The sequence below is a fragment of the Hippopotamus amphibius genome, chromosome 9, assembly GCF_030028045.1.
Source record: "Hippopotamus amphibius kiboko isolate mHipAmp2 chromosome 9, mHipAmp2.hap2, whole genome shotgun sequence".
Classification (NCBI taxonomy): domain Eukaryota; kingdom Metazoa; phylum Chordata; class Mammalia; order Artiodactyla; family Hippopotamidae; genus Hippopotamus; species Hippopotamus amphibius.
Window position 1 is genome coordinate 48,410,612 of NC_080194.1, and position 18,129 is coordinate 48,428,740.

Below are 18,129 nucleotides of genomic sequence, written 5' to 3' on the forward strand. Positions count from 1 at the left end.
TGCAGTGCAAGCAAAAATGGATGCCCCACTTGTGATTTGCACGAAAGAAGAGCAGGGTGCAGTCATTCGTTTTATTGTGGTCTGAGGGTATACCTGGTGCCATTATTTATCGAAGACTTTGTGAGCAGTATGGAGAAAGTATTTTGTCGTGAAGAAGTGTGTATGAATGGATAGAGAAGTTCAAGGAAGGTCGCACATGCGTTAGCCATCAAGAAGGAGCCGGATTCAGTTCTGCTGAAGTGAAGACAATGGTGCATTCGTGGCTCGCAGCTCAGCCTAAAACATTTTTTTAATGAGGGAATATGAAAGCTTGTTGACAGATGGACAAAGTGTATTGAAAAGCAAGGAGATTGTGTCGAAAAATGGTATATTCGTCTTTTCTAAAAGTTAATTAAAGTAAATTCTTCAGCCAGAGTGCAGATAATTTTTGATAACCCTCATAATTGTACATGGTGTCATGCAGAGTTTAAAGTCTAAAGGGGAAAATAGAACAAAATCAAAAGTAAAGGCTAACAAGAGCCTAAGAATGTAAACAAAGAAGCAATTAAACTGACTCTGGAGTATATGGACAACAAGTATTTGTGCACGTGATGGCAAGTATTGACTTCAGTGAAGGCCATACTAGGGAAGAAGAGTTAGCTTCTATTTAAACTTAATGATTTAAAAAATTACATTTAAACCTATTAATGCAAACATTAAGGATATACTTTATTAATTCAAGAAATGTATTGTTATACAGGTATTAATGTACAAAGATTTTGGTGGAGCATTATCTGTTCTGAATTGTAAAAGGCATTATAGCTTAACAAATATGTAAGAACGCACACACATTTTCAGTTATTTATGGCCACGAATGCCCTTCATCAGGGCAAAATGTTTTACATCAACCAAACATTTAGCCACACCAGCATATCATGTTCCTGAGCTATTCACTGCCCTGTCTACAGAGATAATAATATGCTCAGTATTATGTTTATCCATGACACATGCTTTGGTCAGAAGAATCTTTACGGTAATGTTTGGGACAGCCCTTAGCACAAAGCAGGCCTTTAGAAAGCTATCAGTAAATACCTGCTCAGACACCTGAGGTCATTTTGGTACTGCGGGTAGGTAATGCATGAAGCATTACCCTGTGATCCATGGACTGCATTACTTTAAGGAGTTGGTGATTGTCTGTAAACATAGTTACATGTGTGCATTCTAATCGCAAGCCCATAGCTTTCATTGGATCCTCAAAGGCTTAAGAACCAGTTGTCATAAAGAGAATACGTGATATGTAGTTGAGTTATACTCCAGGCGCTTTCTAACAGGAAATGCTTCTTGTCCTAGGTGTTAAAGTTTGACCCTGGCCATTTCAAGAGGAGGGGCAGAGCGAAGCACATGGCTCTCGTTGACATCCAGTTGGATCACCATGAGCGGTGCGACTGTATCTGCAGCTCAAGACCACCTCGATAATAGAATGTGCACATACTTACATTAAGCATGAAAGAACCTTTATGTTAAGGAGGGTGTGTTAAGAGACCCCTTTCCCACCAGCAACCGAACTTACTATTAGGCTGCAAAGCAATGAATGCAAGTGGTTGCTGAGGTTCAACCTAGCTTTGTTAGTGCCACAAGTAGAAAGGTGTATCATCAATCTCTATATCCGAGCATATAGGATTGCATTTAATAACAATGTCTGAGGAGATATATATATATATCTCCATGTCTGTGTAAATAGATCAAATGGTTTATTCAGTATATATAACCAGGTACACCAGAGCTTACATATGGTTTAATTATTTAGACCCTTAAAATCTTACAAAATAAGGGACATATTAAATACATGAAACACGTCTTTGGAAGATTTGGAAGATGAATTTGTTTATTTTTAAGTTTTGGATCACAAAACAATGTGGATGTTGCTCTTTTAAAGAAAGCACCTTGTATATTAAAAACCAATAAATGAGTTTTTCTTATGCATACGTCTTAATTATAAAAAAAGGAAAAGTATGGCTTCTGGGAAAAGACATTTCTAACCATTTTTCTCACAAGATGTACTACATACTTACCTATATAGATAATAAATACCTGTCTCCAAAAGCATGTCATAATAATGGAGGTGCTTCAGAAATAAAGCGATTATGTCTTCTTTTTATGTATCTTGCTGAGGCATGCAAATTCATTAATACCTGTCTCCAGAAAATTCTCAAGGTTTATTATTATAATCCTATGAGAGACAATTTATAAGCTATAGCAGAATTTTGGATTGTTTCTTTTCAAAAATGCTCCACAGAAGTAACTCCTTTGGAGAATGGCATGGGGACTCTGTATGAGTCTTTCAAAATAGCGTTCATTGAAAAATTTGGGCCGTTGAAAGTCAAAAAAGTGAACATTGGAATATTAACATAACTGGGAATTAGATGGAATGTTTGATTGGGATCCATATTTAATAATGGATTCATACTCTCCAAATTATGCCAGTTAACTTCACATATCCTGCTTTTTTGTTCCTGTCTCTTCGACATACAGACATGGATTTACAATAGTACTTTATATTTGACAGGCCATCGTGGATTATTTATAGTCTAGACGCTTTTGTGTATTAAAACAACCCAATTTTATTGATGTAAATTCCTGATCGTGTACTCACTCACCATTCAATTCAGATGAATTCCTGTTTCTGAACTAAATGGAATGAGATCTGGGATCTCTGATTCTTTCCAAATCTATGAAGCTTGTTCTAAGAAGCCACACTGTAAGTTGTGGGAGCACAAGTTTGGCCCTGCTCTTCACTAGGAAACAGTTTTTGCATTGGTGGCTATTATTGGTACTTAGAGTAATTTTTCCTCCCTGACTCCTTAATGTTTATTAAGACCTCAGAGACTTACTCCAGGCATAGGAAGTGATGCATCCTTCTCCAAAGCAAGACTCTTAAGAGAGCAACACTGAAATCAAGATAGCTCAGGGGCTGCTCTGAGAGGATGACATTTTTCTTCTCACCTTGAAAGAAAACATAAGAGCTAATTTCTTCCCTGAGTCCAGGGCCTTACTGACCAAAACCAAGTTGAGTGGGGGGTATGTGACTGGGGCTCATTAAGTCCCAGGGTCAGATGAGCAGCCTGAATATACTTGGATTTGTGAGCGTGGTGCTTTCAGGACCAAGTTCTCAACTATCCTTAGGAGCTCATTTCTGCTCAGCTCTTTGAAAGGTCAGTGCTTATTGAAGATGTTCCTTCAAAAATTCCCTGAAAGTGTCCAGTGTTTTTACCTCGGGGGATGACTGGTAAAAATAAATACTCTACTGTTGAGTTGCCCAAAATCCCAGAGCACAATCAGCAATGGCTGAGGCAGACCCTCTACTAATTAGAAACCACTCTTCCCCTTCATGCCTTTTGCAAGTTTCCGATGAAAACATAGGCTTCCTGTACCAAAATCAAAATTTGTGTTATTATCACTCTAGCTTGTTCAGCTATAAGTATGAAAAATTAGAGTGTTCTACTCAATTTGCCATAAACCTTCCAGGCTGCAATAACCAGGATGGTTTTCAGTTAAAGCCCCATCTGTACTTTTTATTTATTAGCTGAAATGTAAGCAGGCATATTCACTCGCTTCTTTTTTTCTTTCCTGAGTGTTTTATTAAAACTTCTCCCCTGGTTATCTGTTATCTATTGCACTTCCAACATGTAGCCAATAAATCTGTTTCATTGCCATCAAAGGAATGAAAAGCTCACAGTACAAATTACGTTTCAAAACAAATCCTAATAAATCCTCATTTCGGTGTGGCTCACTCACCTGGAATAATGCCTTCCGTTCAATGTGTTCTTATAGGACAGAGCACTTTTGTAAGTAGAATTTTTTATGTTTTTTTGTCATATCAGTAACGTGCAGCTTTTTCCTCTTGTAGCATTTTCTGTAACAAATGTAATATGCCTCCTATCTTTATGAAAAATAAATATTGCTTACAAACAAAACTACTCCATTATTGAGTACTCAATTGCAGTTTTAAAAGGTGCAAAATGTTACAAACTTACTTCCCCAAGAGCATGCAGCTGCTTGGAGTGACAAGATTGGGTGATTTCTGCAGGCCTGGTTTTAGAACGTTTTTCCTTGAAAACAGGCTTTCACTCTGTCCCTTCCTGGAGCCACTGGAAACCGGAAATGAGGTGGGGCTCCGGTTTTGTTGTTTTCTGGCTGTTGTTGTTGCTTCTTTGTTTCACAGGTTGTTTTCCTGCAGGCCTTTTTTTTTTTTTTTTTTTGAGCTTTTGTCACTTTATTGTTAACCAATGAATGTTATCCAAAATTATAGATGTAATGGTGAAAGCTGGTTGGAATTTACCAAATACTTATTAATATATTTTTACATTGCTGTATGAACTTGTGCTTCTCAACTCCTGCAGGCCTTTTAGTGAAAGACATTCTCCTCTGACATTCCTCGCTTTGGAGAGTCCACAGCCTCTGTCTCCTTGCAGGCCTGAAATCAAGAACATTATATCCACCCTCATACATGTTCACATCTAGATGGACACCCCAGCTGGTGGGCCAGTGTTATAAGCTCAGTTTTTTTTTTAAGCAATATGAGTTTATTTCATTATTTGAAAATAACCACCCCCCCCCCCCCCAATAATGCCTGAACCTAAACGGTACTTTAAAGTGACCCAAAATATTTTAAAATAATAGATGTGAAAATCATATGTAGTTTTCCCTCATACCATGAGTGCTTTCAGCTGGACAGTAACTTATAAACCATATCAAATCATGTGAAGGCAGATGATCAATCTGGTAGATGTGTAAGAATTCTTGAGAAGTGATCTGTGGGAGTTGGGGGGCTTCTCCTCCCAGCAAGTGGGGGCAGCAAGTATCATAGTGCATCAGAGAGTTAGGCGGCCTTGGATATAGTGACAAGGCTGCCACTTTGGGGACCGGTTTAGGGGCTACGCTCCTACAGAGTTTGCTGTGTGACTTGTTGAGGAGGGCGGGGGCTGGGGTCAAAGCATAAAAAGAGCTCTTCCCGCTGCAAGACATTTTGCTTTTGCTCTTCACTCAGTCTTCATCATCATCATGCTGTAGACAGGACAGCAGCTGCAGTGTTGGGTGAAACTCTGCCACTTTAGTTTAGTGGTTTTAGTTTGTTTGGGGAAAGGGAGTAAAGACATGTATTCTGTGGCGAGAATAAATTTTACCATCGGAAATACCAGTTAATGTGTGCGTCAAAGTATGGGGGGAAAACGGAAAGGATGTAGAGCCGTTCATTTAGATAACTTGGATTTGTATGGGCAAAAATCATGCTAGCCATATATATAAACAGTATGTTAGTGCAAAAACGTGAAGAATTTCATTTTATTTCCTGAAATGTGCATGTGTCCAGTTTTATATTAATAACAACAGATGTCCAAATTGTTCAGGTTCTCCTAGGTTCCCTCTGATAGAACATTCAGTTAAACTCACAGATTAGTATTCATGCCTGAAATCCTAGGAAATACAATTTTGTGTATTGACAGCTCTGATCAAATATGCTGGAAGAGAGAATATTTATAATTCACCGGTTTTATTGACATTCACTTACATTCTGTTGTTTTTAATGATCAACTTAAAAACTACACAGGCCTTTGAAACTTAACATAGCACACAGGGATATCTCCTGAATATCATAATTAAATATCAATAATGGATAAGCAACTAACCACTTAATTTAAGACTTTGTGCTGGCTATTCATGTGATAGTTCAGAATTTGCAAGTTAATTTTTATCTTTTTTACCTAAATTTTATTTCTACAGGGATCTCTAAAAATTCTTTAGCAGATCACATTAGAAGAGAGAGGGGCTGAGTCCATAAAGGCTAATAATATACTCAGTGCAGCAAGTTATGGGCCAAGAAATCTTCATTTTCTAATAAAGTCATTTGATTTGCTAATTATTTTAAACTGTTGAATACTGGTTTCCAGGCTTAGTGGCCAGGAACCAAATATTAAAATCACTCTTGGGTTCAATTGATATTTTAAATAATGCCTGTAATACAAATTATCTTTTAAGAACTAAAGTCTCTGGGTCATATTATCTGATCTCTGTTTTTGATTGAGGCAATATAACAAATGCATTCTCTTCTAGTATCTTCTGGCCTTTCCTTTTCTCCTTGTGACGTCCACATCCCTCTTCTTTCTCACCAGTCTCTACGCAACAGACTTCAAGTCAGAGAAAATCAGGATGGATGTGGACTTTGGGAAGGCACAGGAGGTGGGGTCACTGGAGGAGATCAGGAGATAAAAATGCATGGTTTACCAAATGAGCAATGAGTAGGCTACCCATTGCCAACTGTTAAGAAATCACTGTGTTCTGAGAGTTGAACATCAAGTGAATATTTCCCAATATTGTCCATTTTTTGTGTAAACTTCGGAATATGGTGGTGGATATTTACTGACTTCTATCAAAAGGAATTTAGCCATAGTCAATATGAGGAAAACTGGCTAAATGTTTCATATATTCATTCAACAACAAAATGTTTTAAAACACATGTGTCAGGCATGCTTTGGACTTCAAAACACAAGATCCACAACAGGGGATAAAACTAGAGAAAGATGTTCTAGATGAGACACACAACAACAACAGCGACAACAAAACCCAAAGATCCCGCAGCAAAAATGTACAAGGTAAATGTGGGCAGTTCAAAGGCTAGAGAGTAAAGTGGCAGAAAGGAAAGGAATCTATATAGAGGAACAATTTCTGGTATGGTTGAAGAGGTATTTAAGTACCTGGATATGCAAAGTCTTCTGTGGATGGTTAGCAAAGAGCTTTGTCTTTTACAAGTGGGAGAGGAGGCCACGAGGGCTGCAAGTGTCATAATATATTAGAGACAAAGTTAGAATGCCTTGGGTGTAGTAACAAGTCTGCCACTTTCCTCATTTACAAATTAGAAGGACAAGTCGTTCTACAGTTCCTTCCAACAGAACAATTCTGCAATTCTGTATTTTGGAAAGTGGCAATCTGCAGGAAGGACAGAAGTAGGGATAGAAATTATGAAGCTCCTAAAGTTGTGGTGAAACCAAGTCCCCCTAAAACCGAATTCCTCTCCCATCCCTCAAGATTGAGAAGTATCAAAAAAAAGGGGGAATTGAAACTAAGCAGGACCCTGTAGTGCTCTCCACCCACCCAGGCACAAAGGCCTTTCTGTATCCCCCATTTCTTGTTTATAGGAAAGAGGTTGCCACCTCCTAGACCTTCTCTGAGTTCCAAAGGGCAGATTCAAACAGTTACTAATTAGGAGAGTGAGGGGATGCAGAAAAAAACCATAGTGCAGGGCTGGGGCCTGGTCATGATTCCTCCTGGGGGGATGTGCAAAACAACTTGATACACATCTCTGAGTTCTTCTACAGGAACTAAGGCCCCCACTCATGTGGAAGATAACTTTAGGCTGAGCACGCGCACTTGGAACCCCAGACTGGTTGGAACCAGAGGCTGATGGTTGAGATTCCTGGAACATCACCCTGTTACCTTGCCACCAACCAATCCGAGGAGAGTTACACACCCTGCAGCCCTCTCCCCAATTTTGCCTATAAAAACTCTTGCCTGAAACCCATCAAGGAGTTCAGGTCTTCTGAGCGTGAGCTGTCCCATTCTCTTTGCCTGACCCTACAACAAATAATCTTTTCTTGGCTGCAAACTCCTACATTTTGGTTTGTTTGGTCTGTGTGTTGGGTAAGCGCACTTGGGTTTGAGAACACTAGGGGCGAGACACTAAAGACAAAATGAGACCTCAGAGACAGGAAGGCATGTAGGCCCCCTGTGGTTGTGCAGGCTGTGCATTAGAAATCTCTAGGAGGTGCTATTTGCATGGACTAACACCAGCCAACGCAAGAGAAGACAACAAGGGGATTCAATGGTCTTCATGGCTGAATGCAGAGGGCAGTGCATGCTTAGGGGGTGCCCTGGAGGAGAGAATCGTGTGGGTTGGAATTTTGAGAGTATTCTCAGAAAACTAGGGAGGCAGGAAAGAGAGGGTAATTTTGAGAGAAGAGATTGTGTCTACCAGAAAAGCCGGGGATTGTAATGTTGACTGGGAGCCATCCTTAGAGTGGCAAAGCTGAAACCATGAGAAGATAAAGAATAGAACCTAAAGGACATCTGTGACCACAGAGAAGAAGAAAAAAGAGGAATTCACAAAGCTCACAAATATGTGTTCCAAAAATTCGATAAATACTAACCAAGGGCTAACTAGCCCTCATTAAGTGCCAGACATAACAGATTTAGAGAACAATAAAACAGACATATTTCCTGCTCTTATCAAACTAGATAAGGAAGGGTGGATATTAAACAAATGAGTAAATAATCCATTAAATTTATGGAAGAACAAGCGTAATATGGGATGACATTAAAAGGTAGACTGCAGATCTGGTTCAGGAAGAGATTCCTTAAGAAAATGACATTGAAGCAGAAACAGAAAGTCGAAAACATATTAAATAAACATTAACCAGAGGAAAAGTAGAAGGAGAATGTGGCATTAGAAATGAAAAAAAAAAAATGTGACTAGATTAGAGAAATATTTTGAATGTTTAATTGACCAGTCGGTGATGGATTTGGTGTTGAGAGAGAAGTGAAGGAAGATGTCAAGGATTTTTCCAAGGCTTCTGGCATAACAAGCTGGGCAGATAGAGATGCCATTTGTTGAGACTGGAGACAGGGGAGGAGGAGGAGATTTGTATATCATGAATTCAATGTAAGATATTAATGCCAAATGGTCTTTGACATATCCAGTTGAAGATATGAAGTAGGCAGTTAGGTCTGTGGGTCTGGAGCTCAGAAGAGGGGTCAGGGAATAAGATGTAAATTTAAGAATCATCAACATGCAGCTATTAAAAGCCACAGGAATGGTTGAGTCACTTAGAGGAGGGTGAAGATTGAGGAGAAAAAAGGATCACAGGGCAATTGCAAGAGTATAAAAATATCCTGACTGCCCAAGGAAGAAATTGTTCCAAGGGGACTGAGCAAGTTTTATCAAGTATTGCAGAGACAACGTAGGAGAAACCTACTGATTTAACTGCCCAGAAACACCCCTCCCTACCCCCACATCCACTCCCTTTCTGGGAAAAACCACTTTATCTGTAGTGGCACTGTTCAATAGAAATTTGTGATGATGGAAAGTGTTCTCTATCTGCAGTGTCCACTACTGTAGCCACTAGCTACATGTGGCTGTTGAGCACTTGAAATGTCACTGTATGGCTGAAGACTTTTTAACTGTACTTAATTTTAATTAACTTATATTTAAACATAAATAGCCATGTGTGACTAGTGGCTATTGTATCAGACAATGCAGCTCTGGACTCTAGACATCACCCACAAAGTTGCAGCCACAATAACACTTCACAGCAACACACACACACACACCCCTCAGGTGAATATCCAGGGTTGTGGCACCTGATCCAAGCAGGGATCTAAGTCTTTCTCAAGATGTGTGAGACTAAGAAGAGATCCAGACAGTCTCTCTTTGATTATTTGGAAGGTGGGATGTAAAAACTAATGACCATTGGCAGTCAGACTCCTTTCACATAGGCCAAAAGGACCAGCAAAGGGAGAGAGAGAAAAATGACAGCAACACAGAGAAGGCAGCTGAGGGTCCTGAGGGAGTCCCTCATTCCTGTGAGTCTTGATGTCTGGACAAATCCCTCTCTTGGGTTCTCTGAGTATACCAAGTGGTTGAGGTGTGAGTCAGATGGTGAAATATCGTGGAGGGAAGACTTGTGATGAAATGGAAGTTTCGAATGAAAACTGCTTGCTGGAGAGGTTGATTAGTGAGTGGAAGGAGAGAGACACGGTTCTTGTCACCATGAACACTGAGTTAGCAAATACTGAATCAGAGCTCCTAGGGAAAACACAGGCTTAGGTTCCTAGGAGCCTTTAGTCACTACTTTTTCATCAACTCATAGGTGCATAACCTTGCTTTATGTGTGTTTCTGATTAAGGACATCTTATAATAATAAATATTATTAATTCATTAACATTGAACTCACGGCCAACAGCACTATAATTCATGCCTAAATGAAACTTATCTGACACACATATTTTCACCATAAGGTGCATCACAGCCTTCTTGTGCTTGGGAACACCAGACAGCACTCTAGCTACATTTCGAGGCTATTTTAGATGACAAAATCAACAGCACAAAAATAAAAAAATGTCACTAAAAGGACAGTTGTTTACAGGATAAGAGCTGAAACAAGAGGGCAGAGTGTTGCCTTGTTTGGCCTCAGCTGGGAACATGTGTTGGACAGCTCAAAATTCTCACTACTCTGCACATGTCTGCAAATGACCACAAAAATACTTCATGTATTAATTTTGGAGTTACATATAAATTTTAGGGAATGGGCAAATTGGCAAATACTGAAGCTGCAAATAATGGATATCAACTGTAAAATCAGCGCCATTAATGGAGTGTTTACAATGTGTTAGGAATTTTTCTGATACTTACATGTATTTGCTTAATTCTTGTAACAATCCAATAACAAATGGCTTTTATGAAATTAAGAAATTAATACATATAACATTTTTATTATAAAGCAATGTTATTATGCCTATTATGTTTTGTAAAGATGAAAAAGTGAAGCATGAAGAATTTAACTAAATTACCCAAGGTCAACAAGTAGTAAACTCCTCTGCAACCCACACCCTTAATCACATTGCAACACTATCTGTCCAATTCATTGGACAGGAGGCAAAACTAAATAATTTCTTCATAAAGTCTTCCCAATTGCAATTCCAAACATGGACCTTGAGGTCATCATTGAACATTCTGGTCCAGCTTCATTCATTTAATTAATCATAATTGAGCATCTACTATAAGGTAGGCACAATTGCAAGTACCAGGGATAAAAAGCAACACAATGTTCTAGCTTTCAGCGAATTTGCACCAAGGAATAAACACATATATAATTCCATACAGTAAGTGCTATAAAAAAAACACAGCAAGTTAGGCAAAGGAAGTTCTCTGTCCTAAGGAGGTGATATTTTTGCTGAGATCTAAAGGAGGAGAGGAAATAATGGGTAGAAATATCTTGGGGAAGAGCATTCTCAGCAAAGGGAAAAGACAGGCAGAAACAAGCTAGAGAAGATGTGAAGAACAGCTAGAGGGCTAGGGTCAGGTGAGCAAGGAACTCTGCTGTAAGAAAACAGAGGTGAAAGAAGTAGGCAAGGCAATTCATGGGGTCTTGAAGGTCATGGTAAGGAGTTTGAATCCTGAGCATGTTGGCAAGTCCTTAGAGGGTTTTGACTAGGGAAGTGAAATAATATGAAAAGTTATGAAAAGATCTCTCACTGTGTAGAAAGTTCATCACAGGAAAACAAGAGTTGAAGGTGATAGACCATTTAAGGAAACGGCCTCAGGAGGGGCAGGAGGCTCCATCTAGGGGGGCTGAAGTAGACAAGTGAGAAGCAGACAGTTTCAGCATATATTTGAAAACAAAGCTTTAAATATAGAGTATAAGGAAAAGACAGGAGTCTAGGATGTCTCCAGGGATCCAGGACTTCTGGGTGAACATTAGAATATTTTACCTCAATGGGGAAGATGGTGATAAAAGGAGGATTGGGGGATGGGAGACCCAGTATTTTCCTTCAAACTTACAGTCTTTTACTAAATTCTAGATTCTGGGGTTGAGATTATTTTTTAAGTTCATTTCTGTGTCTCTGGGCAAAGTGTGCTCTCAAAATGTGTAGGAGTTGGCAAGTATTTTCTCCCATTCTGAGGGTTGCCTTCTTGCCTTGTTTACGGTTTCTTTTGCTGTGAAAAATCTTTTAAGTTTCATGAGGTCCCATTTGTTTATTCTTGATTTTATTTCCATGATTCTAGGAGGTGGGTCAAAAAGGATCTTGCTTTGATGTTCATCATAGAGTGTTCTGCCTATGTTTTCCTCTAGGAGTTTTATAGTGTCTGGCCTTACATTTAGGTCTTTAATCCATTTTGAGTTTATTTTTGTGTATGGAGTTAGGAAGTGTAATAATTTCATTCTTTTACATGTAGCTGTCCAATTTTCTCAGCACCACTTATTCAAGAGGCTGCCTTTTTTCCATTGTATATTCTTGCCTCCTTTGTCAAAGATAAGGTGCCCGTATGTGTGTGGGTTTACCTCTGGGTTCTCTATTCTGTTCCATTGATCTTCCTTTCTATTTTTGTGCCAGTACCATACTGTCTTGATCACTGTAGTCTTGAAGCAACTGACAAAGGATTAAACTCCAAAATATATAAGCAGCTCATGCAGCTTAATACCAAAAAAGCAAATAACCCAATCCACAAATGGGCAGAAGACCTAAACAGACATTTCTCCAAAGAAGACATGCAGATGGCTAACAAACACATGAAAAGATGCTCAACGTCACTCATCATCAGAGAAATGCAAGTCAAAGCCGCAATGAGGTATCACCTCACACCGATCAGAATAGCCATCATCAAAAAATCTAGAAACAATAAATGTTGGAGAGAGTGTGGAGAAAAGGGAACCCTCCTGCACTGTTGGTGGGAATGTAAGCTGGTACAGCCACTATGGAAAACAGTTTGGAGGTTCCTTCAAAAACTAAAAATGGAACTACCATATGACCCAGTAATCCCACTACTGGGCATATACCCAGAGAAAACCATAATCCAAAAAGAAACATGTACCATAATGTTCATTGCAGCACTATGTACAATAGCCAGGACATGGAAGCAACCTAAATGCCCATCAACAGATGAATGGATAAAGAAGATGTGGCAAATATATACAATGGAATATTACTCAGCCATAAAAAGGAATGAAATTGAGTTATTTGTAGTGAGGTGGATAGACCTAGAGACTGTCATACAGAGCAAAGTAAGCCAGAAAGAGAAAAACAAATACCATATCCTAACTCATATATATGGAATCTGAAGAAATGGTACTGATGAACCCAGTGACAGGGCAAGAGTGGAGATGCAGATGTAGAGAATGGACTTGAGGACACGGGGCTGGGGTGAGGGGGTGGGGGCGAAGGGGAAGCTGGGATGAAGTGAGAGAGTAGTATAAACATAGATACACTACCAAATGTAAAATAGCTAGTGGGAAGTTGCTGTATAACAAGGGGAGTTCAACTCGATGATGGGTGATGCTTTAGACGGCCAGGAGAGGGAGGGTGGGAGGGAGTCGCGGGAGGGAGGGGATATGAGGATATATGTATAAATACAGCTGATTCACTTTGGTGTAGCTCAAAAGCTGGTACAAGAGTGTAAAGCAATTATATTCCAGTAAAGAGCTTTAAAAAAAAAAAGTGTAGCAGTAAATCACCTTGGTTATGCCCTGAAACTCTCATTTTGTTTAAAAAAACAAACTGATTTTTCCCCCAAGCAAACCTTATCTGAATGCCAAGTAAATCTTAGTTTTTACATAAGTGGAAACTGAAGGTTTGTATGATGAACTGATTGTCCCTGTATATGCACATGCCTAAATGGAGACACTTGAGTATGAAGCCCTGAACAGAAATGGTATGCAGATTGACAAATTAGTTTTGCTGAGAAATACATCTGGCGCTCATCTGAAGCCTGCAGTGGAGAAAAGCCTGGACCAGATCAGCAAGTGCATAAATTGAAAAAAAAAAAAAAAAAAAAAAAGGAAATATTTTGGTCAACTATTTACCCAAAAATGGATTCAAAAACAAACTAAAAATAATCCTCTGAATCCCAATACCTCAAGCTCACCCCTAGGTTCTACAGTAACTAAAATCATTTCCTGTTTCATCCATAGGAGGAAACATCACTTCAGCAGACATTTTAACAAAATATATAAGCTTTGCATAGGACTGGGACCAATATGACTTTCCTTTTTCTTCTCATAGGGATTGAAAATGGGCTAAAAGCCACAGAGCTGTGAATCGTATATGTCTAAATTTGAACTTAGAGTAGAATAAAGGAAGCCAGGCACAGCTTAATCATCATCATAGTACTTTCTGTCTAGAATATATATAGTGTTTTAATATAATACCTTTATTCATTAACTCATTCAACAATTATTTTTTGAGAACCTACTATATTTCAGACACTGTATACAGTGCTAGAAATGTACCAGTGAATAATACCATCTCAGCTGTTGCCTTCGTGGTACTTACAGTCTAACACTGATAGGTAGTAAAACATGGATTATCTGAAGCAACTTTCAGGACCAATGTGCAGGGCCACTCTGCTTCCCTTAGGACTGGGTTTCTCAAGTTCAGCGCTATTGAAACTTGGGCCAGATAATCTTTGCTGTGGGGGGTGGGGAGGGCTGTCTCGTGCATTGCAGGTTGCTTAGCAGCATTCTTGGTCTCTACTTGCTAGGTGCCAGCAGCACTTTTCTCCCGTTAGTGGCAATCAAGAAGTGTCTCCAGATATTGCCAAATGACCCTCAGGGGGAAAACTTCATATCCCCATGTGAGAACCACTGACTTTAGAGGGTGATATTAGCAACAAGATCCTGGCTTTCTTTGAAGTTTCCCGTTTGTTCTATAAAATTGCCTTTGCCAAACGATACTGCCTGGAGAAAAAATTGCAGTTAATGTGGAGGGGCCACAGTCAGATTGGGCTGAATGAGGCTACAAAGGCAGCAGAATCACCTGGCAGGCTTGTTAAAACAGAATGATGAACCCTGTGCTCAGAGTTCTGATTCAATAGGTCTGGGATGAAACCCAATCATTTGCATTTTTAACAAATTCCCAGGTGATGCTAATGTAGCTGGTAATAGGAACCATATTAGAAATCATTCATCTGTTGGAGATTTTTCCTATCCTACTTTTCCCTTCCATCCACAACTGGCCCAGGATTTTGTGACATTTGCCGGAATTACCACCACACCCTCCATCCAAACCATCCTTCTGCTCCTAGCTTTGCTCCTCTCCCATGCTAAGGGATCTAAGATACAAATTTTATTTATTACTTTACTTCCTTGCCTAAAACACAGGGATCCATGCTCATGGTCTTTAGGAAAAAGGGTGGACTCCTTAGCATAGGCCTCCACTCTCACCTCTCACCAATTCCCACTCTTATCACACTCTCAACAGGCTGAAAATTTCCCTGAATACAATTCTGCCTCATACATGTCATTTTCCTATCTTTGGAGGGTTCTTCTTTCCTGAGTCTCATCCATTCTAGTTCCCAGACTGAGCAGACCCCTCTCTCTCCTCTGGGATCCCCTGACAGGTACTGAAGGACATGTAGCTCTGACCCTGTAGCCCCCTGCCTCACAGTGACAAGTTGTCCTGACTGCCAGTTGGACAGGTCTCCTGGGTCTAGGTCTCCAGTGCTCAGCACTATGCCAGGTGCACAGGAGGGCAAGCCCTCAACCACTGTTTGTTCAATAATGAGTAAAAGGTCCTGTATTATGTCAGAAATGTGGGCGTTTTAGTAAGAATTTCAATAAGAAGTAAAGACCATTTTTTAGTTATTGACCAGAAAAATGAAAGAACCATAGCAATATATTCCCTGGTTAATTGATATTTCAGTGACCTAACCATGTCACAGGAATAATACAAATTAAAGAGGGTTGAATAAACCCTGCTTGAACCCTTATAGTTTAGAAATTCTCAATAATGTGCTGTCAAAAATCAGTATAGGTATGTTGCATTCAAGATTCAATTGTGCTAAACCATAAATTCTGTAATACAATTCCTTGCTTTTTTTTCTTTTCATGTTATAAGGACTTTCACAGAGATAAATAAAATCAAGCTTTTAACTAACCATATTTTCTGAAGTTTATAAACTCATCAAAACTATATATCTCTACAGGAGTATATATAACAAACTACATCCCAACAAAATGAGAGCCCTTGCAGTATCTGACAACTTACTGGAGTTCTCACCAGTCATTTTGCAACAGAACTGGCCTTGGCAGTTAGGGACATTGAATTTTTCTCTCCTTTGCATTGAACAAAACACAACATTTAACAGAGGGATTAACTGACTAGCTTAAAGTTAGAAAGTAAAGGCCAGAGTGGGATCAGGGTCCTAAAAGATTTGAGTTCAGGTCTGTATGTGACCCACCCAGAACATGCCCTTACTGTGTGGGTACTGTACAAATTTATTCTCCTGATTTATTTTAAAATTCATAAGTTGAATTCATTGCCTGAACATGTACATTGACTATAATTCTACATCAGAACTGGAAATCACAAAAGCCAGAGAGTTTCTGAAAAATTACATGCCAGGGACCTCATGAAGTGATGGATCTGAAGGGCAGGAAATGGGACTTGCAAGTCAGAAGAAAGACAGTTGAAAAAGTCAGGTCCTGGGAATCAGGTGGCTTATATGCTAGAGTTCTTTGGTTTTGGTTTTGTTTTTTTATTTGTTTGTTTTGTTTTGTAAAGAGTGTGTGTGTGTGTGTGTGTGTGAGAGAGAGAGAGTTAGAGGGCTGACTTTACAGGCCAGGGTGAGGCTCATCATCTACTTGGGAAAAGCTGTTAAGGTAAATGTTCAAAGTCACCTTTAGAAATAACAGCGCTGAATGCTGAAATTGTTTATTTGTCTGACAAAACAAACCTCTCTTGAGAACTACTAGGCTTAAGGAGTTTTTAAAATTATTTTTGAGTCCTTTAATCATTTTTCTTACCAGTTATATGATTCATCACTGTTTCAAAGATGCTCCCTCTTCAAAACTCATTTTGTACAAAGTGTTGCAATTTTTCTGTGAGATAGTGCTCATAATTTTAAGGAAAATAAACTGGTCAGCTTTCTATAAAGCACAAAGCAAGGTTATCTATCCAGATAGATGATATCTATAGGATTACAGTGTGTTTCTCTATTACTGATAAAATGCAGTTGTGTTACACTGTCAGTATTTTCATAGTCAACCAGTCTTTTTTTTATATATAAATGTGCCTTAAAATGCTCTGAAAGGATAAATATTCAATTTTTTAAAAATTATATATTAATTTTGAATCATCTCCCAAATGGCCAAGATCGAGTTTTTAATTTGTTGAAAGGCTAATTGTTGTGTTAAACTTTATCAGAGAAGAGCAAGACCAAATGGCTAGGCACCACAGGTGTGGGGAAGGTTATCAACCCATCAGGGAAAGTTGGGTTATCAGGTTTTAGGTGTCCTGTCCAGAGAAGGAAATTATTGCTGGCAAAAAGTGAATTTTGTTTCTTTTAAAACAAATTTTGTTTCTTTTGTTATAGATGGGTTTATGAAAATCTTAAAGATTGGGTAGCTTTATCACATGAAAATGATGGATGCAGGGAGATTACTGTCAATGTAATTTTTAGAGAATGCATGTTTTTGGTCAGGTAAAAATTTGGGTTGGCACATTGGATGGTGATATTGAGGAGAGTATGGGAGGGAGGAACAAAGGAGATCTGAGGAAAGGGAAGGAAAAAGGGAGCTGAGTGAGGACCCTGAGCAAGAGGCCAGTCAGGAGATTGACCCAAGGGAGTCTTTGGATGGAAATTAGGATGACAGCTTTGTTCTGAAGCTGAGGAGGAATCCAGGGCTCTGACAAATGGACAGACAGCATCTTACCTTTTAGGGGCTGAAGATAGTAAGAGGTGGGATAAGAACACCACAAACCAAACCAAACAAAAACATATTTTGGAGGGGTTAGGTAGAACCAGAAGGGGTGCGGGAGCCTTAGCCCCACCTGAAGCTGAGCAGAACTGACAGTGACCGCATGAGACCTGTCATCTACCAAATTCCCTCTGGTTGGCCCTCTGAGCTGCCCACAAATCTTAGGTATCTGACCCATTGTAAATAGATGTTGGTAAAAACAATGAGTTAAAATAGGAATGGGAAAGGAGAAAAACACATTCCCACCCCTCCAGTCTCATCCCCAGGTGGGAACAGCAAGTTTCAAGCAGAAAGGAACAGTTCTCCCACTTCTCCCACAGGGTGCATTGGCTCATCCATGATCTTGACCACAGTGCCTTGTCCTGCAGGGCCCTGGGAGAAGAGACTACAGCACATACCCTCTGTGAACAGGAGCCAGAAGCATTTAATACTAGTAATTCTCACCATGGTCCAAGCCATGATTGCTAACCTGCATTGAGGATGTGCTAGGAGCTGTCTTAAGTACTTCACATCATTCTTTCATTTAACTCTTACAAAAATCTTTTCTTTTGCTATGCACATTTGAAAGATGAGAAAAATAAGAGATGGAAGATTTTACATCACAAACCTAAAAAGCTTCAAAACCAGA

General features: G+C 39.3%; 1 protein-coding gene across 2 annotated transcripts in view; it reads left to right on the forward strand.

Moving 5' to 3' along the window:
• Window positions 1-3,953, forward strand: part of PDGFD (platelet derived growth factor D) — a 218,477-nt gene extending 214,524 nt beyond the window's left edge. For both annotated transcript variants that reach the window (XM_057750497.1, XM_057750499.1), the window contains exon 7: window positions 1,330-3,953. In XM_057750497.1, coding sequence (XP_057606480.1) covers window positions 1,330-1,455 — 126 coding nt within the window. In that variant the 3' untranslated portion in view covers window positions 1,456-3,953. The remainder of the gene's footprint in view (window positions 1-1,329) is intronic.
• The last annotated feature ends 14,176 nt before the right edge of the window (window positions 3,954-18,129 follow it).